Source organism: Melozone crissalis, unplaced genomic scaffold (genome assembly GCF_028551555.1).
Source record: "Melozone crissalis strain CALT ecotype California unplaced genomic scaffold, PUWL_Pcris_2 ptg000063l_1, whole genome shotgun sequence".
In the NCBI taxonomy this organism is placed as follows: domain Eukaryota; kingdom Metazoa; phylum Chordata; class Aves; order Passeriformes; family Passerellidae; genus Melozone; species Melozone crissalis.
The window spans coordinates 6,996,189-7,012,947 of record NW_026535841.1 but is presented as its reverse complement, the minus strand read 5'-3'; the positions used below and the strand labels follow the sequence as shown (position 1 = coordinate 7,012,947).

At 61.6% G+C, this 16,759-nt stretch overlaps 2 protein-coding genes across 2 annotated transcripts; one reads left to right on the top strand and one right to left on the bottom strand.

The window, feature by feature from the left end:
- Positions 1-132: 132 nt before the first annotated feature.
- Positions 133-2,550, top strand: LOC128945282 (somatomedin-B and thrombospondin type-1 domain-containing protein-like). Its single transcript, XM_054289003.1, has 5 exons — positions 133-340; positions 1,080-1,262; positions 1,349-1,454; positions 1,856-2,029; positions 2,410-2,550. The coding sequence occupies exons 1-5, from the start codon at positions 133-135 to the stop codon at positions 2,513-2,515; spliced, it is 777 nt and encodes a 258-aa protein (XP_054144978.1). The 3' UTR covers positions 2,516-2,550.
- Positions 2,551-2,558: 8 nt separating this feature from the next.
- Positions 2,559-16,453, bottom strand: LOC128945281 (thyroid adenoma-associated protein homolog). Its single transcript, XM_054289002.1, has 31 exons — positions 16,350-16,453; positions 15,714-15,891; positions 15,458-15,544; positions 15,157-15,184; positions 14,747-14,895; positions 14,450-14,572; positions 14,105-14,225; positions 13,709-13,863; positions 13,146-13,230; positions 12,754-12,890; positions 12,265-12,462; positions 11,214-11,910; positions 10,974-11,126; positions 10,774-10,883; positions 10,484-10,644; positions 10,076-10,242; positions 9,619-9,804; positions 9,001-9,152; positions 8,507-8,650; positions 8,124-8,228; positions 7,761-7,961; positions 7,346-7,496; positions 6,998-7,232; positions 6,616-6,855; positions 6,274-6,499; positions 5,967-6,173; positions 5,539-5,777; positions 5,042-5,332; positions 4,341-4,607; positions 4,043-4,248; positions 2,559-3,931 (listed from the first exon to the last, which is right to left on the bottom strand). The coding sequence occupies exons 1-31, from the start codon at positions 16,451-16,453 to the stop codon at positions 3,639-3,641; spliced, it is 5,796 nt and encodes a 1,931-aa protein (XP_054144977.1). The 3' UTR covers positions 2,559-3,638.
- Positions 16,454-16,759: the final 306 nt, after the last annotated feature.

Genomic DNA, 16,759 nt, shown 5'->3' with positions numbered 1-16,759 from the left:
TTGTCCCCCCGCCCAGCCCGGGGGCGGTGCGGCAGGGCCGAGCTCCCACCCGCACAGCCCTCGCTCCTCAGCCAGTGTCGGCTGGAGCGGGCCAGAGCCCTCGTCCCGCAGAGCTCGCAGGCTGCCGGTGCCATGCGGGGCCCGCTGCTCTGGGCGGGCTGGCTGCTGGCCACCGGCTGCCTGCTGGGAGCCACGGGCAGCTGCCGGCACCGCTGCTGCCCCGGCAGGAACAACGCGTGCTGGGCCCCCGGCGCCCGCCGGGCTCGCTGCTACTGCGACTCGTACTGCCAGCGGACCGGAGACTGCTGCCAGGACTACCCCACCTCGTGCCGCCGTGCCGGTGAGTGCCCGAGGGGACGGATGGCACCGGCCTGACCGCGGCTGGGGACACCGGCCTGTGCTGCCGTGCTCGGCGGCGAGTGTTTGCTGGTACCTGTTAGCCCCGTTCTTTGAGTGATAACAGGATGTGTCTGGGGATGCTGGCTGGGCTGGATTCGTAGCAATGTCCCCATTGTCCCCTTTTTTCCATGCTGAATGTCTGGTTGGCCCCAGTGCAATGAGAGAGCTTGAAGGGGTGGCCTCTGCTCCGCAGCTGATGGTAGCACTGTCACTGCAAGCCTGAGTGGTCAGTGTGGGACCCAGCAGGACAAACCCCAGTGTCACCTCTGCCACTGTCACAGGCAGTGCCTTGCACAGGGGAACCGGGAGCTGCACTGAGGGTGCCAAGCAGGGCTCACAGGCCTGGGGAGTGCAGAACCAGCCTGTCCTGGGGACCCAAATCTCGGTAGGCAGGCGCCGGCAATGGCCCCCTGGACAATTGCAGCAGTCAGCCCTTCCTAATCTCCGCGGAGATTAGCAGGGTCCCAGCTCAGCGCGATGCACACAGCGATAAAGTCCTGCAGAAGCAGCTCACAAAACCCTGCACCGGCAGGGGTCAGGGGAGATGGGCTGCTGGGTCACTCTGGCCGTTGCCCTTCCTCCCCTCTCCCCATCCCCTGTGCTGCATCTCCCTTGCTCTGCTCTTTCCATTGTTCATGACACTGAAACTCTTTGTTTTGCCTCTCCTCGGTCCCTGGCAGCGGTGGGCTGTGCCGTGGGGCCCTGGGGGCCGTGGAGCGGGTGCAGCTCCCCGTGCGGGGCTGGCAGCAGGGCCCGCAGCCGCCAGGTCACGGTGCCGCCCCGGCACGGCGGGGATCCCTGTCCGGACCTCAAGCAGCGCCGCGGCTGCCTGGGGCAGCACCCGAGCTGCGGCACGGCCCAAGGTAACGGGGTGCCCGCTGCTCTCCTGCTGCTGTCCCCGTGTGCTGCCGCCCCGGGGTGCCTTTAATCACCCCCCTGCCCCTCACAGCTGCTCTTGTGCCAGAGGTAGCCAAGATTCTCCCCAACTCCTTCAGCCAGGACTTCAGAGATCCCTGGCGAAGAGCTGGGCTGCCACCGCCGCAGGAGCCCTCTGGGTACGTGTGGGGTCGGGGCCCCTCTGTAACCCCCGTCCCCTAAGCCGGGACCCCTCCTGCACCCTCTGCAGCCATGGCCTCTTTGCACCCCCCGACCCAGGGCCTTTTTGTTTCCCCCAGCCATTGCTTTTCTCCCTGCCCCAAACCGTTGCCCACGGCCCCGTTGCACCCCCATACAAAACCATGGCCGTCTGCATGCCCCACAGAACCACCATCCTTCCCGCCCTCCAACCTAGGATCCCTCTGCACCCCCCAGAGCCATCACCCTTCCCACCTCCCCAGCCGAGCCCCCTCTGCCACCCCCCAAACCCACATCCTCTTTATACCCCAATCCATCAAGAACCCAGCCCAATCTCTGCCCTACCTCCCGACCACCATTTTCCCTCTTTTCTCCTCCCCAGCTCCCCCCTGCCCAGCTCCTGCGGCTTTTTCCGCCTGACCCAGGTGGGGCTCCCGTGCCGCGGGCGCGCCTGGAGCCGCCGGCTGCAGCGGGACAGGCAGGTCTGTGTGGAATGCCGGGGGAATCTGCCCCACCGCCGTCCCCACTGCACCGGACACGGCCTGCAGGGAGCCAGGTGGGTGCTAATCTGTGCCATCCCCACCGTGGGATCTCTCCTGGAACATCTCTCCCTGTCTCTAAGGCATTATCCCTTTATATTCTAATTATAATATTTGTATACAAAGCTATAATTATGTTAAAATATGCTACAATGTTATAGTATACCATCATGTTATTAAATGAATCAATAATATGTCCTATAAACAGAGATTATAATATTAAATTAAACATATATAAATAGAATAGAATATCTGTTGGAAGGGACAGACAATTATCATCTAGTCCGACTGCCGTTATTATATATGTAATATAAACCCATATATAAAACTATATTTGATTTTTAAAATTTGTATTTATTAATGGCACACCCCAGTTCTCACCGATTTTCCCTTCCAGGACATTTTGGGTGGCCGCTTCTGTGGTGGGGTGCCAGGGCTCATGGGTGCAGGAGGGCCTGCAGGAGGGCTGTGTCTGCTCCCCCCCAGCTCTCATCTTCGTGTAGGGAAGGTGAGCTGACCCTCCCCATGGCACCACTCCTTGCTGGGGAGGTGAGGGATTAAAAAAAAATGTGCTCTCTTTCATAATTTCACCTTCCTACAGGTTTGCTGTTCACCCTTGGTGCCAGGTCCCTCTGTTTTCCATTAAATATTTTGCTGAAGAATGGAAAAAACCTTCTTATAAAGACTAAAAATAAGGGAATTGCTGAAGTGTGGTGATAAATGGTAGAAGAACAGCATGATGAGGTAAAGTCTGGGTGAGAAGACAATGTGGCAGTGACATGGTGTGATGATGTCACACTCAGCCATGACATCATACTTTACAAGCTGCAACTGGCAAGCAACCTAAGGATGGAGGCAGCATCCCTCCCTTGTCTGAGCTCGCTCACTGCAGTATCAGGTGAGCCATGCAGGGCAGTTCAGCCCTGCTGGGCTTTGCAGAATTAAACAGACTCCCAAAGTCTGCACACAGGCAATGGTGCCAGTGCCCAGTTCCAGCCATGGGGCTCAGCAGCCCCCACTGGAAAGAGTGAGGCTGAGCTGGGTGTTGCTGCTGCCCTTCTCCACGCCTCACCCAGCACAACACGACCTTGCTGGTGGGGTCCCTGCTTCAGCTCTGGGTGGTGCCACCACAGCCTGTGGTGGGAGCATGTGCCATGCTAGGGCTGGATCCTGCTCCACTGCAGCCAGAGGCTGTTGTCTGCTGCCCCAGGACATGTCTGGCTCCTGCAGCCTGTTCTCACACCACCCTCCTGGGCAGGGGAATTAAAAGGCTTCAACACTGGGAATGTTCTTGGCCTCTTTATTTGGGATAAAAGCCCAGGTCGGCCAAGGACCAAAGTGCTGGTTAAAAAAACAGGTGGTGGGAGTTGAGCATGAGGGGGTGTGAGAGTTCTGGAGCACAGGTCCCCTCCTGTCAGCCAGAGCTGAGGGCAAGGAAGCCATGGACATGGGCCAAGGCAATGCTGTACTGGAGTCCTCAGCTGCAGTTAGAAACTGGGAACAAAAGTGAGTGTGTCCCACATTGTGAGTGGGGTTCCCCTGAGTTACACCACCAAACCTGCAGGCCTGGCTGCTGGTCAGAGAGAGCATCCAGGAAATGGAGGGAGATGGCTGCAGGATTTCATGTCACACTGCTGCATGCCTGGAGCTGTCAGTCCCCGATAGTGGTCCCAGCTCTCCTGGTGCATTGTCCTGCCTTGGCACAGGAGCCAGCCCATGCTGCACCAGCAGCCCCTGTACCAGCTCCAGCTCCTGCTCCAACTCCTGGGAGCCACAGCCCAGGCCTGGCGTGGCGGTGGCACCTTCCCCCAGCACCCGCAGCACCTGTGCCACCAGCTGGGCCCTCACCAGCAGCAGGGCCAGGGCTGTGTGGAGTTTGGCACAGCCCAGCGCCTTCATCCCCCAGCGGGCAGCAGGACCTGTGCGAGAGCGGGGAAGGAGCCTGAGTGTGGCAGGGTGCCCCTGGGCAGAGCTGGCCTGGAGAACAAGGACACCGCTTGCTTGTCCCAGGTACTCCATGCTCACCATACCTTGGCTCCAGCAGTGTCTGCAGTACTGCAGGTCCCTCAGCACACCGGGGCCTGTGGCTTCCAGCCACTGCAGAGCCGAAGCATGGACTGGGCTGCCAGTGGGAGCCTTCTCCAGGAGCTGCACCAGGACAGGGAGCAGCTGCTGTGCCAGGACAGCTGGCTCTGCAAAAACGTTGGGTTCATCCTCCTTGTACAGGCTGACAGCTCTAGGGGGAAAGCAGAGGTGTGAGTGAAGCCAAGAGCTGGGCCCATGGTACCCCAGGCTCCCTTGTGCCAGTCCACAGCTCCAGCAACTCACTTGTTGGCCTCCAGCTCCTCCACAACACTCCTGACATCTAAGACGGGGATGTGTTGAAGTAGTGAGTTGAAGGTCTCAGGGTGCTCCCCGAACTCTCCCAGAAGGAGCTCTAGGAGGCTCTGGAGCCCTACATTGTCCTGCACAAAGATGCAGCCATCTTGGAGCAGCTCCCCTGGGCTCTGCCGCAGGAGGCTGGCGAATCCTGAGGCCTCATGCCGAACCTCCCGCTCCTCATCTTGCAGAAGGTGAATGGCCATGTTTATCAGCCTGAGAAAAGGGAAGAGAAAGAAAGGGAAGCATACTGCATGCCCCAAAGCATCTCAGTCTGCTTGGAGGGGAGGATGAGACCTCAGAAGAATGCTTCTCTGAGGGACTTTTTCCCTGGACTGTGAAAGACACAGCCACCACCCAAGAGCTTGAGAGGGTAGGGACTGTGCTGGGGATTGAGGACTCAGCAATGCCATCTGGTGCTCATAATGGACTGGCTGCTTGTACTAAAACACCACCCACAGGTCTTTTTGTAGGCTGTGAGCTCTTGAGTGCCACTGATTTTTGAATGAGCGGGGTTTTCTTCAACACCCTTGAGTTTCTACAGGGGACACCTTTTGCAGAGTCCATCAACCTGCAGCAGGCTGCGGCTGGGGCTGCAGTGAGCAGTGCTGCAAGCACAGCCACCCCCAGAGATGGGCTCAGTGACCTACCTCAGAGCCACGGGGACGAGCGAGGGACAGGCAGCACGCAGGGATGGCTGTACCACGCCGGGCCCTGCCAGCTGCAGGGAGCAGGTACCACGCAGGGATGGCTGCACCATGCTGGGCCCTGCCAGCTGCAGGGAGCAGGTACCACGCAGGGATGGCTGCAGCACGCTGGGCCCTGCCAGCCGCAGGGAGCGGGCGGCCGCCAGCCGCAGCAGCTCGGAGCCGGCGGAGCGGCTGCACTCCTCCAGCGCCGCACACCAGCGCTCCACCAGCGCAGCGTCCTTGTCCCCACACCTGCCAAGACCAGGGAAGGAGAGCGAATTCAAGCACACCTTGCTGCTCCATTAGGGGACCAAAGGTCACTGGCTGCCCTGAGATTGCAGGAGCCAGGTGCAATGGTGTGATTTATGGGAGGGAAGTCAGGGCTCTGTTTCTAGTAAGGACTAAGGAAGAATCTGCTGGAAGAGTTGGGCAGCCCCCCAGCAGCAGCAAGGACCTACTGGTGGGCAAGCAGCAGGCTGGCAGCACACAGTGCCTGGAAGAGGAGATCAGGCCCAGGACGCTCAGCCTCCACCATGTGCAGCAGCATCTCCAGGCATGATCTTGAGGAACCCTGGAGCTTACAGGAAGCTTCCTGGGACCATGACGAGGGATCTCTGTAAAGATGCAGCAAAGCCTCAAGGTACAATCTCAGGAACTCTTTGTCCCTCCTCTCTTGCAGCACCGACTGCAAGCTCTCCTAGTTGACAATGGGAAAGAAGGTACATGGTTAGTGGTCCTAGCACTGCAGGACCAGGCAATTGCACTGCACCCATGCACCCTCAGCCTGGGGAGCACCAAGCTTTCAGCAATGGGATCTCAGGGGTTCCATCTGCGTGGTGCACTGGTCCCCCCTTCTTTACTTGGTGACTTTTGAGTCCCACCATACCAGCAATGTCAGCCCAAGAGCGTTCTCCACCTCCTTGCATGATCCTCCCTCCCCAGCAATCACCCAGCTCAGGATGGCAAGCTGGATGTCGGGGTTGGGGTGCTGGAGGAGTGAGCAGACAGCAGCAATGCGCTCGCTGTCCGCCAGCTGGGCTGCCTCGCTGCACACGAAGTGGGCCATGGTTTGGTGGAGGATGGCTGAGCCCACCTGCAGGAAAAAAACAGGATTCCCCTTCGAGTGCTCAGCCTGGAGCGATGGCTCCCCCTGCCCAGGCTCACTGCCAGTCAGGCACGGCCATGTGCAGTACCTGTGGCTCGGCACAGCCTGACTTTCCCCCCTGCAGGAGGCTGCCCAGCTCGGTGCTGATGGTGTCATGGATGTACCGGGCGAAGCCAGGGCTGAAGGATGTGGGCAGGAGGGCGAGGACCTGGAGGAAGGCAGCGCGAACGAGGGGGCAGCGCTGGGCAGGGGTGAGCAGCCAGCCCCGCGCCTCCAGCTGCAGAGCCACGGGGTGCAGCGCCTGTGCCGACAGCCTGCGTGGAGACACAGCCTCACCAGGGGGCAAGCGCTGAGATGGGCACTCCTGTGGCCAAAGGGCTGCATTTGGCACACAGTGAGCCCAGCTGGGGAGGCAGCGTGGAACACTCACCCCCCGGTGCCCGTGGCACAGCCCAGCAGTGCCTGCATCTGCAGCAGGTGCCCGTGAACGGCGTTGTGCGAGCGGATCTGCCCGGGTGCTGCAGGGAGCTGCCGGGCCAGCTGCAGGAGGAGCCTGTAGCGCTGGGGAGGGGCCACAACGGGCACCAGAGCCTTGGCAGCCATCGCTCGTACGGCGTAGATGGGGCTCCCTGCCAGCCCCAGCAGTGGCTCCAGGAAGGGAGCAGAGGGACTGTGGAGCAAAAAGGGCACCATGTGGTGACGCTCTGGCTGGAGTAAAGTCTCACAAGAGCCAGGGCCAGCCTCAGCATCATGGGAGCCCTTCCCACTGCATGAGCCCTGGGCTGAGGCACAGCATCCCCACTGCCCCATACCTGCCGGCAATGTCAGCACCAGGCTGCAGCTGGGCCAAGAGGGTGAGGATGGCATGGAGTGCAGGGTGCAGGTGGGGCCCCCCTGATGTGGGTGCTGTGGCCACCTTGAGCTCTCCAAGCAGCACAGCGCCCAGCTTTGGGTGCTGCCCGAGGAAGGCGTGCAGGCTCAGCCCCTCTGATGGGCAGCCATCCCTGTGGCTCCACGGCTGTCCCAGCAGCCGGGATGTGAGGGCACCTGCAGGGACAGAGAAGGCAGTGTCAGGTCCCATCCAACCCTGCCATGCCCCTGCACTTCACTGCACACAGGCTCCGAGCCCTGGGGCCTGTGGGGTCTCTGTCAGTACTCACTGAAGAGCTGGATGGCCGCGTTCCTCATGGCCCAGCAGGGCGAGCCCAGGCCCCGCAGTGCCAGGGCCATCATGGGTGTGGCGTGGCACAGCACTGCCCCGCCCAGCCCCGCCCCGCGGACCAGCGTCTGCAGCACGTGGAGGGCACACACCTGGGGAGAGCACAGGGGCTCAGGGGCACCGTGTCACAAGGGGGCTCATGCTACCATGTCAGGGAAATGGGGAGGAAAAGACAGGGGAGCCAAAGGGCCATGAGCTGCCAGGCTGCCAGGCTGGACTGCGTGACCAGGGCTGGGGGTTTTTACTCACTCTGAGTTCTCAGGGTCCCACACTGGGTACCTGGCACAGCTCAGGGGACCCAGCACAGGTCACCCTGTCCCCAAAGGGGCTCCAGCAGCCAGGAACACCACACTGACCTGCGGGAGGTCGAGGGTCTGGTCCCAGTCCTGTGGCAGTGCCGTGGCAGCCAAGCTCAGCAGGGTCTGGATGCAGCGGGTCAGGAGGGGCCGTGCCTGCGCCGGGGCCTCCCCGATGACGATGCACAGGAAGAGCATGGGGAAGCCGGCGGCACGGCGCGTGATCGAGCTGCTCCGGGGCCCACCCAGGGCCTCCAAGCCCTGACAGAGAAACAAAATCCACCTGAGGTGTGGCTGGAAACCTGCAGCTGCCCTGCCAGGAGGGCACCAGCATCTCAGCTGCCAGGAGGGTGCTTGTCCCAGGCAGAGCAGAAATGCCTCTGGTGCTCCCTGGGGAAACAAGAGGCACAATGAGCACTGTACCTGCTCCAGCACAGCCCGTGGGATGGCCTGCAGCTCCGGATCCGGGTGGTTCAGCAGTGCAGCACAGAATTTGGTGAAGCCCATGCTGCAGCCCTCCACTGCTCCCTGGGACAGAGCAGTGTCAGGACAAGCACCCCAAAGGCTGCACCCACGAGACCCCCATGCCCCCAGACAACTCTTTGAAGGGGAAGAGCAAGTGACAAGACATGATGGTGTGGGATGTGATAGGGTCTGGCACTGGGATCCCAGCCAGGGGACTTCCAGCCATCCCCATGTCCTGTCCCCCAGCAGACCCTGCCCCACTGCACTCACCCTCCCTCCCCCCAGCACATCAGGGCAGGGACAGGGCTGCAGGGATGGCCAGGGCCCAGATCTGCCCTTACCCAGTGCCGGCACCGCAGCAGGATCTCCTGGAACACCTTGGTGGCCATCTGCAGGGTGGGGAGGGGCAGCAGGGGCCCCACGTCAGCAGGCAGTGCTGGGGATAGCAGCAGCTCAGCCAGGCCCCCCAGGAGCAGCCCAATCTCCTGGGAAGAAGAGGAAGGTCAGCAAGTCTGGCAGGGAGGAAGAGAAGCTGGGATGGGTGGCAGCAGGGCTGCAAGCCAGGTAGCCTGGCTGTACCACAGCAGGGGACTGTCACTGTCTGGGAAGAAGCTGGGCTCCATAAGGGCAGGGAGGGGGCTGCTTTTGGGAGCCTGCTAGCTGCATCCTTCCTGGAAGGGGGTGAGAACATCTGTGAGAGCACTGAACTAAGCACAGAAATTCTCCCCTGTTCATCCCTAGGGAATGGCCCAGGGGGAGGTGAAGCTGGGGAAGCTGGATGATGGGTGCCATGCTGGGCTGTCCCTCTCCCAGTGACATGAGGAGGAGTCCCCACCTTCACTGACACCCAGCAGCACGTCAGGATCAGGCTGTGCTCCTCTGACAGCAGGATTGAGTCACCCTCCTCTTCCTCTTGCCTCTGGCCCTTCCCCAGCATGATGAGGGAGCCAATGGCATTGCCCATCTCTGCAAATGATGGGGCAGCAGCTGCAAAAGGAAAAGCCAGGTCTGAGCAGGGTGTAGGGCAGTGGGAGGGGGATGCTGCTGGGGTTTGGGAGGACCTGCTGTCCTGTCAGTGTGCACACAAATGGCAATGGCTCCTGCCCTGCCATATGCCCCAGTCAGGAATGCAGCTGCATTTTTCCCACTGCTCTTTCCAAGGCCTGTAAAGTCTCTGCCAGCCCCTTCTTTCCCAACTGTTTTCATCTGGCAGGTGCCTCGCTGCTCCTGGAAGGCTTTTGCCTCCAGTGCTCCTTTTCTCCCATGGAGTTGAGAAAGGGACCCAAAGCCAGGCCCAGCCCCACAAGGGTCCCCTGCTAGAGGAACTGAGCCCAAAGTAAGTGCATTCCCCTGGGGCTGGAGGGCTGCTGGGCCAGGAATGACTGTGATGGAGTAGTCAGGATCCCAGGGATGGATCCCAGGGCTGGTTCTGATGCCATGGGGACACACTCACCTTGCTCATCAGCACCAGGGCCTTGCTGGCTCTGCAGAGCCCCCAGGAGGAGGGAGGTGATGTCTCTCACTGTGGTCACGAGGCAGGTGAGGAGCTCCTGCCAGCTCCGCACCAACTCTGCTGCCTGCATGGAGACGGCCACCTCTGGCACCTGGAGCAGGCACCTGCGCAGGGCAGCGATGGCTCCTGCAGAACAAACACCTCTGCTCGTGTGCTGTCAGCACAGCCCTGCCCCTCCTGCCTGAGCCCATGGCTAACGTGGCTCAGGGGCAGGGGAGGCAACAGGGCCCTGGGTGAGGGGTGTGCAAGGCAGGGGCAGTGCCAAAACAGGGAAACCAAGGCAAGGATGTGGCACCAGCAATGGCCAGAGTCCTGCCATGATTCTGGGCTGCTCCAGGTCCCAGGCAGCTGCTGCAGGAGCTGCTCCCTGCCCTGCCCTGCCCAGCTGGGGCCGTACCGTGCATTGGTGCCGTGGCTGCTGCCCGCAGCAGGTCCTGGCGCGCCACCTTGTACTGGGCCTGCAGCACGTGCAGAAGGTGCTGGGCAAAGCACAGCCCTCGGCTGGGCAGTGTCAGGGCTGCCCCAGCCTCCAGGGACAGGCTCTTCATGGTGCCACTGTCTGACCTGCGGAAACAGGCAGATCCTGCTGTGAGTACCAGGGAATTTCCTGCCCATCTTGTGCCACACAGCTCCTGCCTCCCCCGGTGCAGACTCCTGAACCTCAGCCCTCCCCAGCTTCCCACTGCAAGGCTATTGCAAACCCCATCTGTAACCACAGACTGGTGAAGCACCAGTGCTGCCAACACACTCTTGGAGGGTCCTGTGCCACCACAGGGAAAGGGAGGGACATGCCAGGAGCTCATACTTCTGCAGGATGGTCTTCATCAGCACAGCTCCAGCCTCAGCCTCCTGCACTCGGGGGCTGCCCAGGGTGTCCTGGGCCAGCTGGAAGAGATCCTGGGCAATGGGCTCAGAGAATGTCGTAGGGAAGTAGCGGACAAGCAGCTCCGAGGCCAAGTCTCTGATCTGCCAGGACAGAGAAGACATGGGGAAAAGTGGGACATGGGAGAATGGGAACCATGGTGAGCTTCTCTAAGCCTGCTTGAGGCCAAGGCAGGCATCTTCGTGACCCCCCCTTGGTTTTACAAGGCTCACCTCATTAGTGCTGTCCTGCAGGCAGCTCAGCAGTGCCAACAAATTGGGCTGGGAGAAGAAGTCCCAGCAGCCTCTCTGCCTGGCGTAGCTCAGCAGCGTGGCCATGGTCCCTGTGATGGGGACATGGGGCAGTGGGGTGGGACTGGCTGGGAGGATCCCACAGCTACAGGTGATACTCCAGGTAGCCTGCCTGTACTCACGTGGGGGCTGGCCTTTTTTCCTGTCAGGGCTCCAGGTGTCTGTGCACGTCTCCAAAACAGCGGCCAGGAGGAGCAGAGCCGTCTTCTTCCTCTGGTAGTTGGAGCCTGGGCTGAGTGAGGCGATGCTGAGCTGCAGCAGCCATTCCACAAAGCCTGCGGGCAGAGAGCATGGCAGCAAGGGATGCCGGGCACATGAGAATCTCCCAGGGCTGTGGTGCAGTTGCTCAGTGCCCGCCTCACCTACGGCCTGGGTGAGCTGCTCTGCTCCCTCTGCCGGCCCGGAGCGCCGCGGCGCCTTCCCCCGCAGCTGGGCCAGCGAGCTGTCCCTGAGCCGCACCAGCGCCTTCCTCACGGCTGCCTGCAGCAGCTGCCGGAACGAGGAGGAGTCGCAGTTGAGGTTGAGGGGCAGGAAGTGCCGCAGCAGCCGCACCTCGGTGCCCGACAGGGGCTGGTTGGTGTTGGGGCTGCAGCAGAGCAGGCCCAGCGCCGCCAGCCGAACGCCCTCCTCACGGGTGCCCAGGCAGCGGGAGAGCCGCTCCAGAGCCGCCTCCCCCAGCGGCAGGGCCCCTGCCACACTCTTCTGTGCCTTCAGCACGGACACCCAGGCCCGCAGTGACATCGTGTCCTGGCCGCCAAACTGGGCTGCCAGCAGTGCCTGGGTGGCCGGGAGCTGCCGCAGGGTCCAGGTGAGGAGGTGGTTGGCACAGTTGCTCTGCAGGATGGGCAGGGGAGAGCAGAGGCCCTGGGAGAGCAGGGGGAGCCAGTGCAGTGCCCACTCCTCTGCCAGGGCCTCCTCTGTGCCCCGCTGCCCATCCCGCCACTCGCGGCACTGCTGCCGCACCAGCTCCTTGTAGGCCTCGGCCGCGGCGGGACACAGGTGGTTGGTGGAGAGGCAGCTCAGGAGATGCTGTGGCAGGTCCGGGTAGGCATCCAGCACCTGGGGGAAAGGCAGGTCACCCTCATCTCCCTGTCAGGCTGAAAGCTGCATGTGGGGGAAAGACAGATGGGTACAGGCCACACTGCAGTCACCCCTGGCACTGAGCAGCTCTGGTACCTCAAAGCTGCTTTTGGTGGCCACTGACAGGCAAAGCTCCCCTTCCCACTGGCACTCCCCAGGGATGCACTGCTGAAGCTCACTACCCCAGGGATGCTAAAATAGCCCCTCTGGTGGGAAGGCTCCCTGCCCACACAGCTGAGCTGGGTAGAAGGTGACAGGCAGTGGACTGAGGCTGTGCCACCTCAGCAGCAGAGCCAGCTGGCACCAAGACTCCCATAGCTCTGCCTTCCCTACCTGCTGGCTGCCCATGTAGGGGACGATGGCACACAGGGGCACGTATCTTGCTTTGATCTGCCAAGGCATTGAGACCACCCTCTGCAGCATCTGTTGGTAGAGGGGTCTCTCCTGGTCCTGGAAGTGCTGGCACTCCAGGTGGTAGATCTCCAGCAGCAATCGGAAGGAGCTGTGGATGAACTCAGACACACCTTCCACCTGTGGGAGAAGGACAACAAACAGGGGGGTTAGGGTGGGCTCCCTCTCGTGTCTTGCTGTCCTGTGGCAGGTGAAGCACTGGGACATGGCCCTTTAGAGCCTGTGTGTGACAAATGCCACAACCCCAGCAGTGTGACTGCCCCTGCCCTGGCAGCTGCAGGCAAGGGAGTTTCTGGCTGATGGAGCTGAACAGTAGGGATGTGTTATGGGCTAGGGACAGCAGCTGAGCCAGGAGAAGGAAGAGCTGCTCCTGGCTGCCACATTTGGTGCCCTTTGGCACTGTGTCCTTACCGGGGTCTCTGCATTGTTCCACAGCAGCTGGGTGAGCTCCTGGAGGAGCTCAGAGTCCTGGGCCAGGACGTGGGTCCCCGTCAGGTGCCAGAGAGCAGCCAGGCCCTCCCGCAGGCGCTGCAGCCACAGCACACACGCTGCCAAAACAGAGAGCTCTGCTGCAGCCCTCCCCACACTCACCTGCACCAGGGCCAGCACAGGCTGTGGCCTTAAGGACCCTGTGTGCAGGGGCAGCAGTTCCCCCGTTAAGTACACGAGACCCCAAGAGGGCAAGGGTCCATTGGGCAGGAACAGAAATTAATAGCAGTTTCCAAACCAGCTACCAAGACCCAGCACCTTCCCTGGGAAGCACCTTCCCAGCCCTCCCCACATGGCAGGGTCACTGTCCCTACCTTGGAAGCAGTAGTAGTGGCAGTCCTTCTGTTCCCTGCTCAGGGCACACACAGCAGGAAAGACCACGTCCAGCAGCAGGCAGGCCTGCAGGGGCACAGCAGCTCAGGGAGAGGGCAGGCACAGAATTTCCAGGGAGAAAACCCTGCCATGAGACAGGCAAGGAGAGTGCTGCCTGGTTCTCCTGCTCTCACAGAGCACACCTCTGCTCCCTGCCTGGCAGTGCTCAGCCCGTGAGGACGTGGGAGAGGCTACAGCTGGGCAGAGATGAGGCTGTGCTTTGCAGGGACAGCCCCAAGTTCATGCCATGGGAACACAGGCTGAACACTGCTTTGCTTGTGTAGGGGCTTTTGGCATCTCTTTGTTTCCCACCTCCCCAGGAAAGAGAAATCCCTGCTGGGATGTCTTTGGAAAAAGCTCTTTGGCCAATGCCTCTGCTCAGTAGGATGCATGAAGCTGCTGGTGTGGAGGGGTGCAGCCTGGCTTCATCCCCCAAGGATCTGCAGGCACCACAGGCAGCTGCCAGCCCTCTCAAGCCCTGTCCACCAGGTTGGAGCTCTCCTACCTTGTGGGGGAGGCTCTCCAGCTGGCAGCTGAGGATGTCCATCTTGCAGCATGTCAGCACACCTCTGGTAAGGACCAGCTTCTCCAGCCCATCTGGTTCCAGGACAGGGTTCACTTCCACCACCAGCTCCCCAAACTTCAGCTCCCCAGTGCCTGCTGGAAAATGGCTGCACTGGATGGAAGGAAGGTGGCAAACCCAAATGCTGCTCTGAGAGCAACTGCCATGGCTCATTCCAGAACATCCACGCGAAATGGCCAGAGACAGCTGGAGCCCCCAGACCCCAAGAGAGGCACAGCAGCAGAGTCCAGCCTGGCACCAGCCTCCCACCTCCCTCACACCCAGACACACTGTCACCCTTTGCCAGAGGCCCTCCTCAGCTCAGGATGGAGCACACACCTTGGCTGGGCAGCTGGAACAGGGTCAGCACTGCACTGGCCCCGTGCTGGGGCTGGGGGGCCGTGTTCACCAACATGCTCAGGGCTGTGCCTGCCAGCAGCCTCGTGTCCTTGTTCAGAGCCTGGACTCACAGGGAGGCAAAGGCACAACTCAAAACACCATTGAAACCCCAGCCACATTTAACTGCCCCTGCAAACAGCTACATGGGGTCTCTCAGACATGCCAGACACTGAGCTGTCTCTGCAGGCTTGCCCTGGGGAGGGGAATGGGGAAAGCACCTGGGAAGGACAGCACTGCTCTGCTCCTTGGGACAGGCAGTCCCACCCCTCCCAGGGCTGTACCCACCTTCCCCCAGGCCACCAACAGCAGCAGTCCCAGGAGCCTCTGCAAGGTCTCACTCTTTCCTGATGTGCTCCACACCAAGGGAGCCACGTCCTCTGGCAGCACCTGGAAGACCTGGAGGCAGGCCTGGAGGAGCAGGAGGTGCCACAGGGATGATCAGTATTCCTTACCTCTGAAAAAGCAGCAATGCCCCAGGAAGGGCCATTCAAAGCAGCGTTACATCCCTCTGGACACTGCTGCCGGTGCCCAGCCTGTCCCTGCAGGTACCAATCCCTCCCCCCTGCCCAGGGTGGCTCTTACCTTGATGACCAGGTAGCCCCAGGTGCTGCCAGGTGTGGGCTGGCCCTGCAGCACCCAGTGCAGGGTGCTGGCCAGGCGCTGCAGCAGCAGGGGCAGGTTCTGCCGCCAGTGCTGCCGGCCCAGGCTGCTCTCCTCCAGGAACATGGACACTGCAGGCAAGGGGACAGCATCAGCCCCCGGCCCTCCTGCTCCCAGCTCAGCCAAGGGCATTGGTGAGTGAGGTAAGAAGGGGCTGGGATGCAGGGGATGCTTTGGCTTGTCTGGGACCTTGCAGAGATCACACGTATCTGGCTGATCCCTGCTCCCCTCCCATGAGCACAGAGGACCCAGTCTGGGTTGGCAGAAAATGTTCTGTGCCCTCATGGTGTGAGCTGGGAGAAAACCCCAGAAGGTAAAGAACAGAGGCTGACCTGACTGAAGGTCCTCAGGAGACAGCACCTGCAGGGACAGAAGGATAGTTTGTCCTGTGTGACAACATGCTGGGGCTCAGTGCCTTGGGCAGGAGGGTTCTGCCAGTGCCAAAAGCTGCCCCAGTGATGAGCAAAGGTGATAGGCAGCCACGTGTTGCCAGCTGCAAGCAAGGGCAAATCCCCAGAATCATGGAAAGTGAAGTGAAGGACTGGAGGCAGCCAAACCAGGTCTCTGTGACACATGGTCTCCAGATAAGTCCCCACGTAAGCCAGTGACACTGCACAGATGGGGTTCTCTCACCTCTCCCTGCAGAGCCAGGCCACTCAGCAGTGTGTCCACCTCCTGGGCCAGCAAGGCTTCCTTCCCCACTGCCAGCTGGGTCACCATCTGCCAAGAGACACCCCAAGTCAGCTGCTCTGCCCAGACCCCTGGGAGACACCACTGCCAAGTGCTACTGGGGGAGCCTGCACCACCTCTGAGCCCCTTTGCTGCTAAGGATGGCAGAAAGCTCCAGGGCTGTGCCACAAGTGGGCAAAGCCAGCCCAGCCTTACAGACCTGTTCCAGTTTCTGGAAGGAGCTGCAGCTGCTGGTTGCCTCCATCTGGAAAGCCAGGACACAGCGGAGCAGGGGTCGTGCCTCTGCCTCGCCCAGCGCCTGCAGACCCTCGCTCAGCGCCCGTGTCAGCTGGAGAGCCTCCTCCAGGTGCTTCTCCTTGCATCTCTTGGCAGTGCTCCTGCAACAGGACAAGGGCAGGGGTGAGGACACCTCGGCTCAGTGAAGTTTGTAGCGGTGAAGTTTGACTCAGTGGGATCTGGGTTTGGGGTGCCCCATCCGCCGGTGCTGCTCTCTCTCAGCAGCGCTCAGCATTGCCCTGGAGCGGGCACGGAGGGGCGGCAGCATGGAGGGAGCTACACGGAATCCTCAAAGCCCAGCGCACTGCAAACCCTTGGTGGGCAGAAGGGCACGAAAATCCTAAACCCTGCAGCCCTGCTACTGCTGAGCAGGCTGGAAGGGAATGGGGAGCACCGTGAGCGTGGCTCGAACCCTCTCTGGGTATCGATCTGCCCTCCCTCCCTTCCTCCCTCCTGCCCCGCGCCCGCGGCATGCACGGCCGCTACACGCCGGGGGTTTCCCGGTGCAGCCGCCACCGGGGGATACCGGGAGCTCCCTGCCCGGAGCCCGCCCTCTTACCCCGCGAAGTGCCGCAGGCAGCGCAGGCAGGAGAGCACCGTGGGGGCGAGGCCCTGTGAGCCGTAGAAGGCGGCGCAGGCCCGCGCCTCCCGCTCGGCGCCCATGGCGGCCGCACCACAGAGCCGGGCCCGCTGCGGCGCTCGGCGGCGCCCCCTGGCGCTGTCCCGGCGCAGCACCGCCTACAGCGGCTCCCGGGACCCGCCGTGCTTCCCTCACGCTGCCCAGGGACTCGCCGCGCTTCCCTCTTTCCTTCCTTCCCTCACGCTGCCCAGGGACCCGCCGTGCTTCCCTCATTCCTTCATCCCGGCCGGGACTCGCGGTGCTTCCCTCATTCCTTCCTCACCCTGTCCGGGACCCGCCGTGCTTCGCTCATTCCTTCCTTCCTTCACCCCGGCCGGGACCCGCGCCGT

What these genes read in the sequence shown, in the direction of transcription:
- LOC128945282 (XM_054289003.1), top strand. Translation starts at nt 133, where the DNA reads ATGCGGGGCCCGCTGCTCTGGGCGGGCTGGCTGCTGGCCACCGGCTGC. An exon ending in CCGCCGCAGGAGCCCTCTGG is followed by an intron (nt 1,455 to 1,855) that starts GTACGTGTGGGG and finishes TCTCCTCCCCAG; the next exon opens with CTCCCCCCTGCCCAGCTCCT. An exon ending in CACGGCCTGCAGGGAGCCAG is followed by an intron (nt 2,030 to 2,409) that starts GTGGGTGCTAAT and finishes TTTCCCTTCCAG; the next exon opens with GACATTTTGGGTGGCCGCTT.
- LOC128945281 (XM_054289002.1), bottom strand. Translation starts at nt 16,453, where the DNA reads ATGGGCGCCGAGCGGGAGGCGCGGGCCTGCGCCGCCTTCTACGGCTCA. An exon ending in CCCTGGTGCTGATGAGCAAG is followed by an intron (nt 9,153 to 9,618) that starts GTGAGTGTGTCC and finishes TTCCTTTTGCAG; the next exon opens with CTGCTGCCCCATCATTTGCA. An exon ending in CACGGGCTGTGCTGGAGCAG is followed by an intron (nt 7,962 to 8,123) that starts GTACAGTGCTCA and finishes TTTCTCTGTCAG; the next exon opens with GGCTTGGAGGCCCTGGGTGG.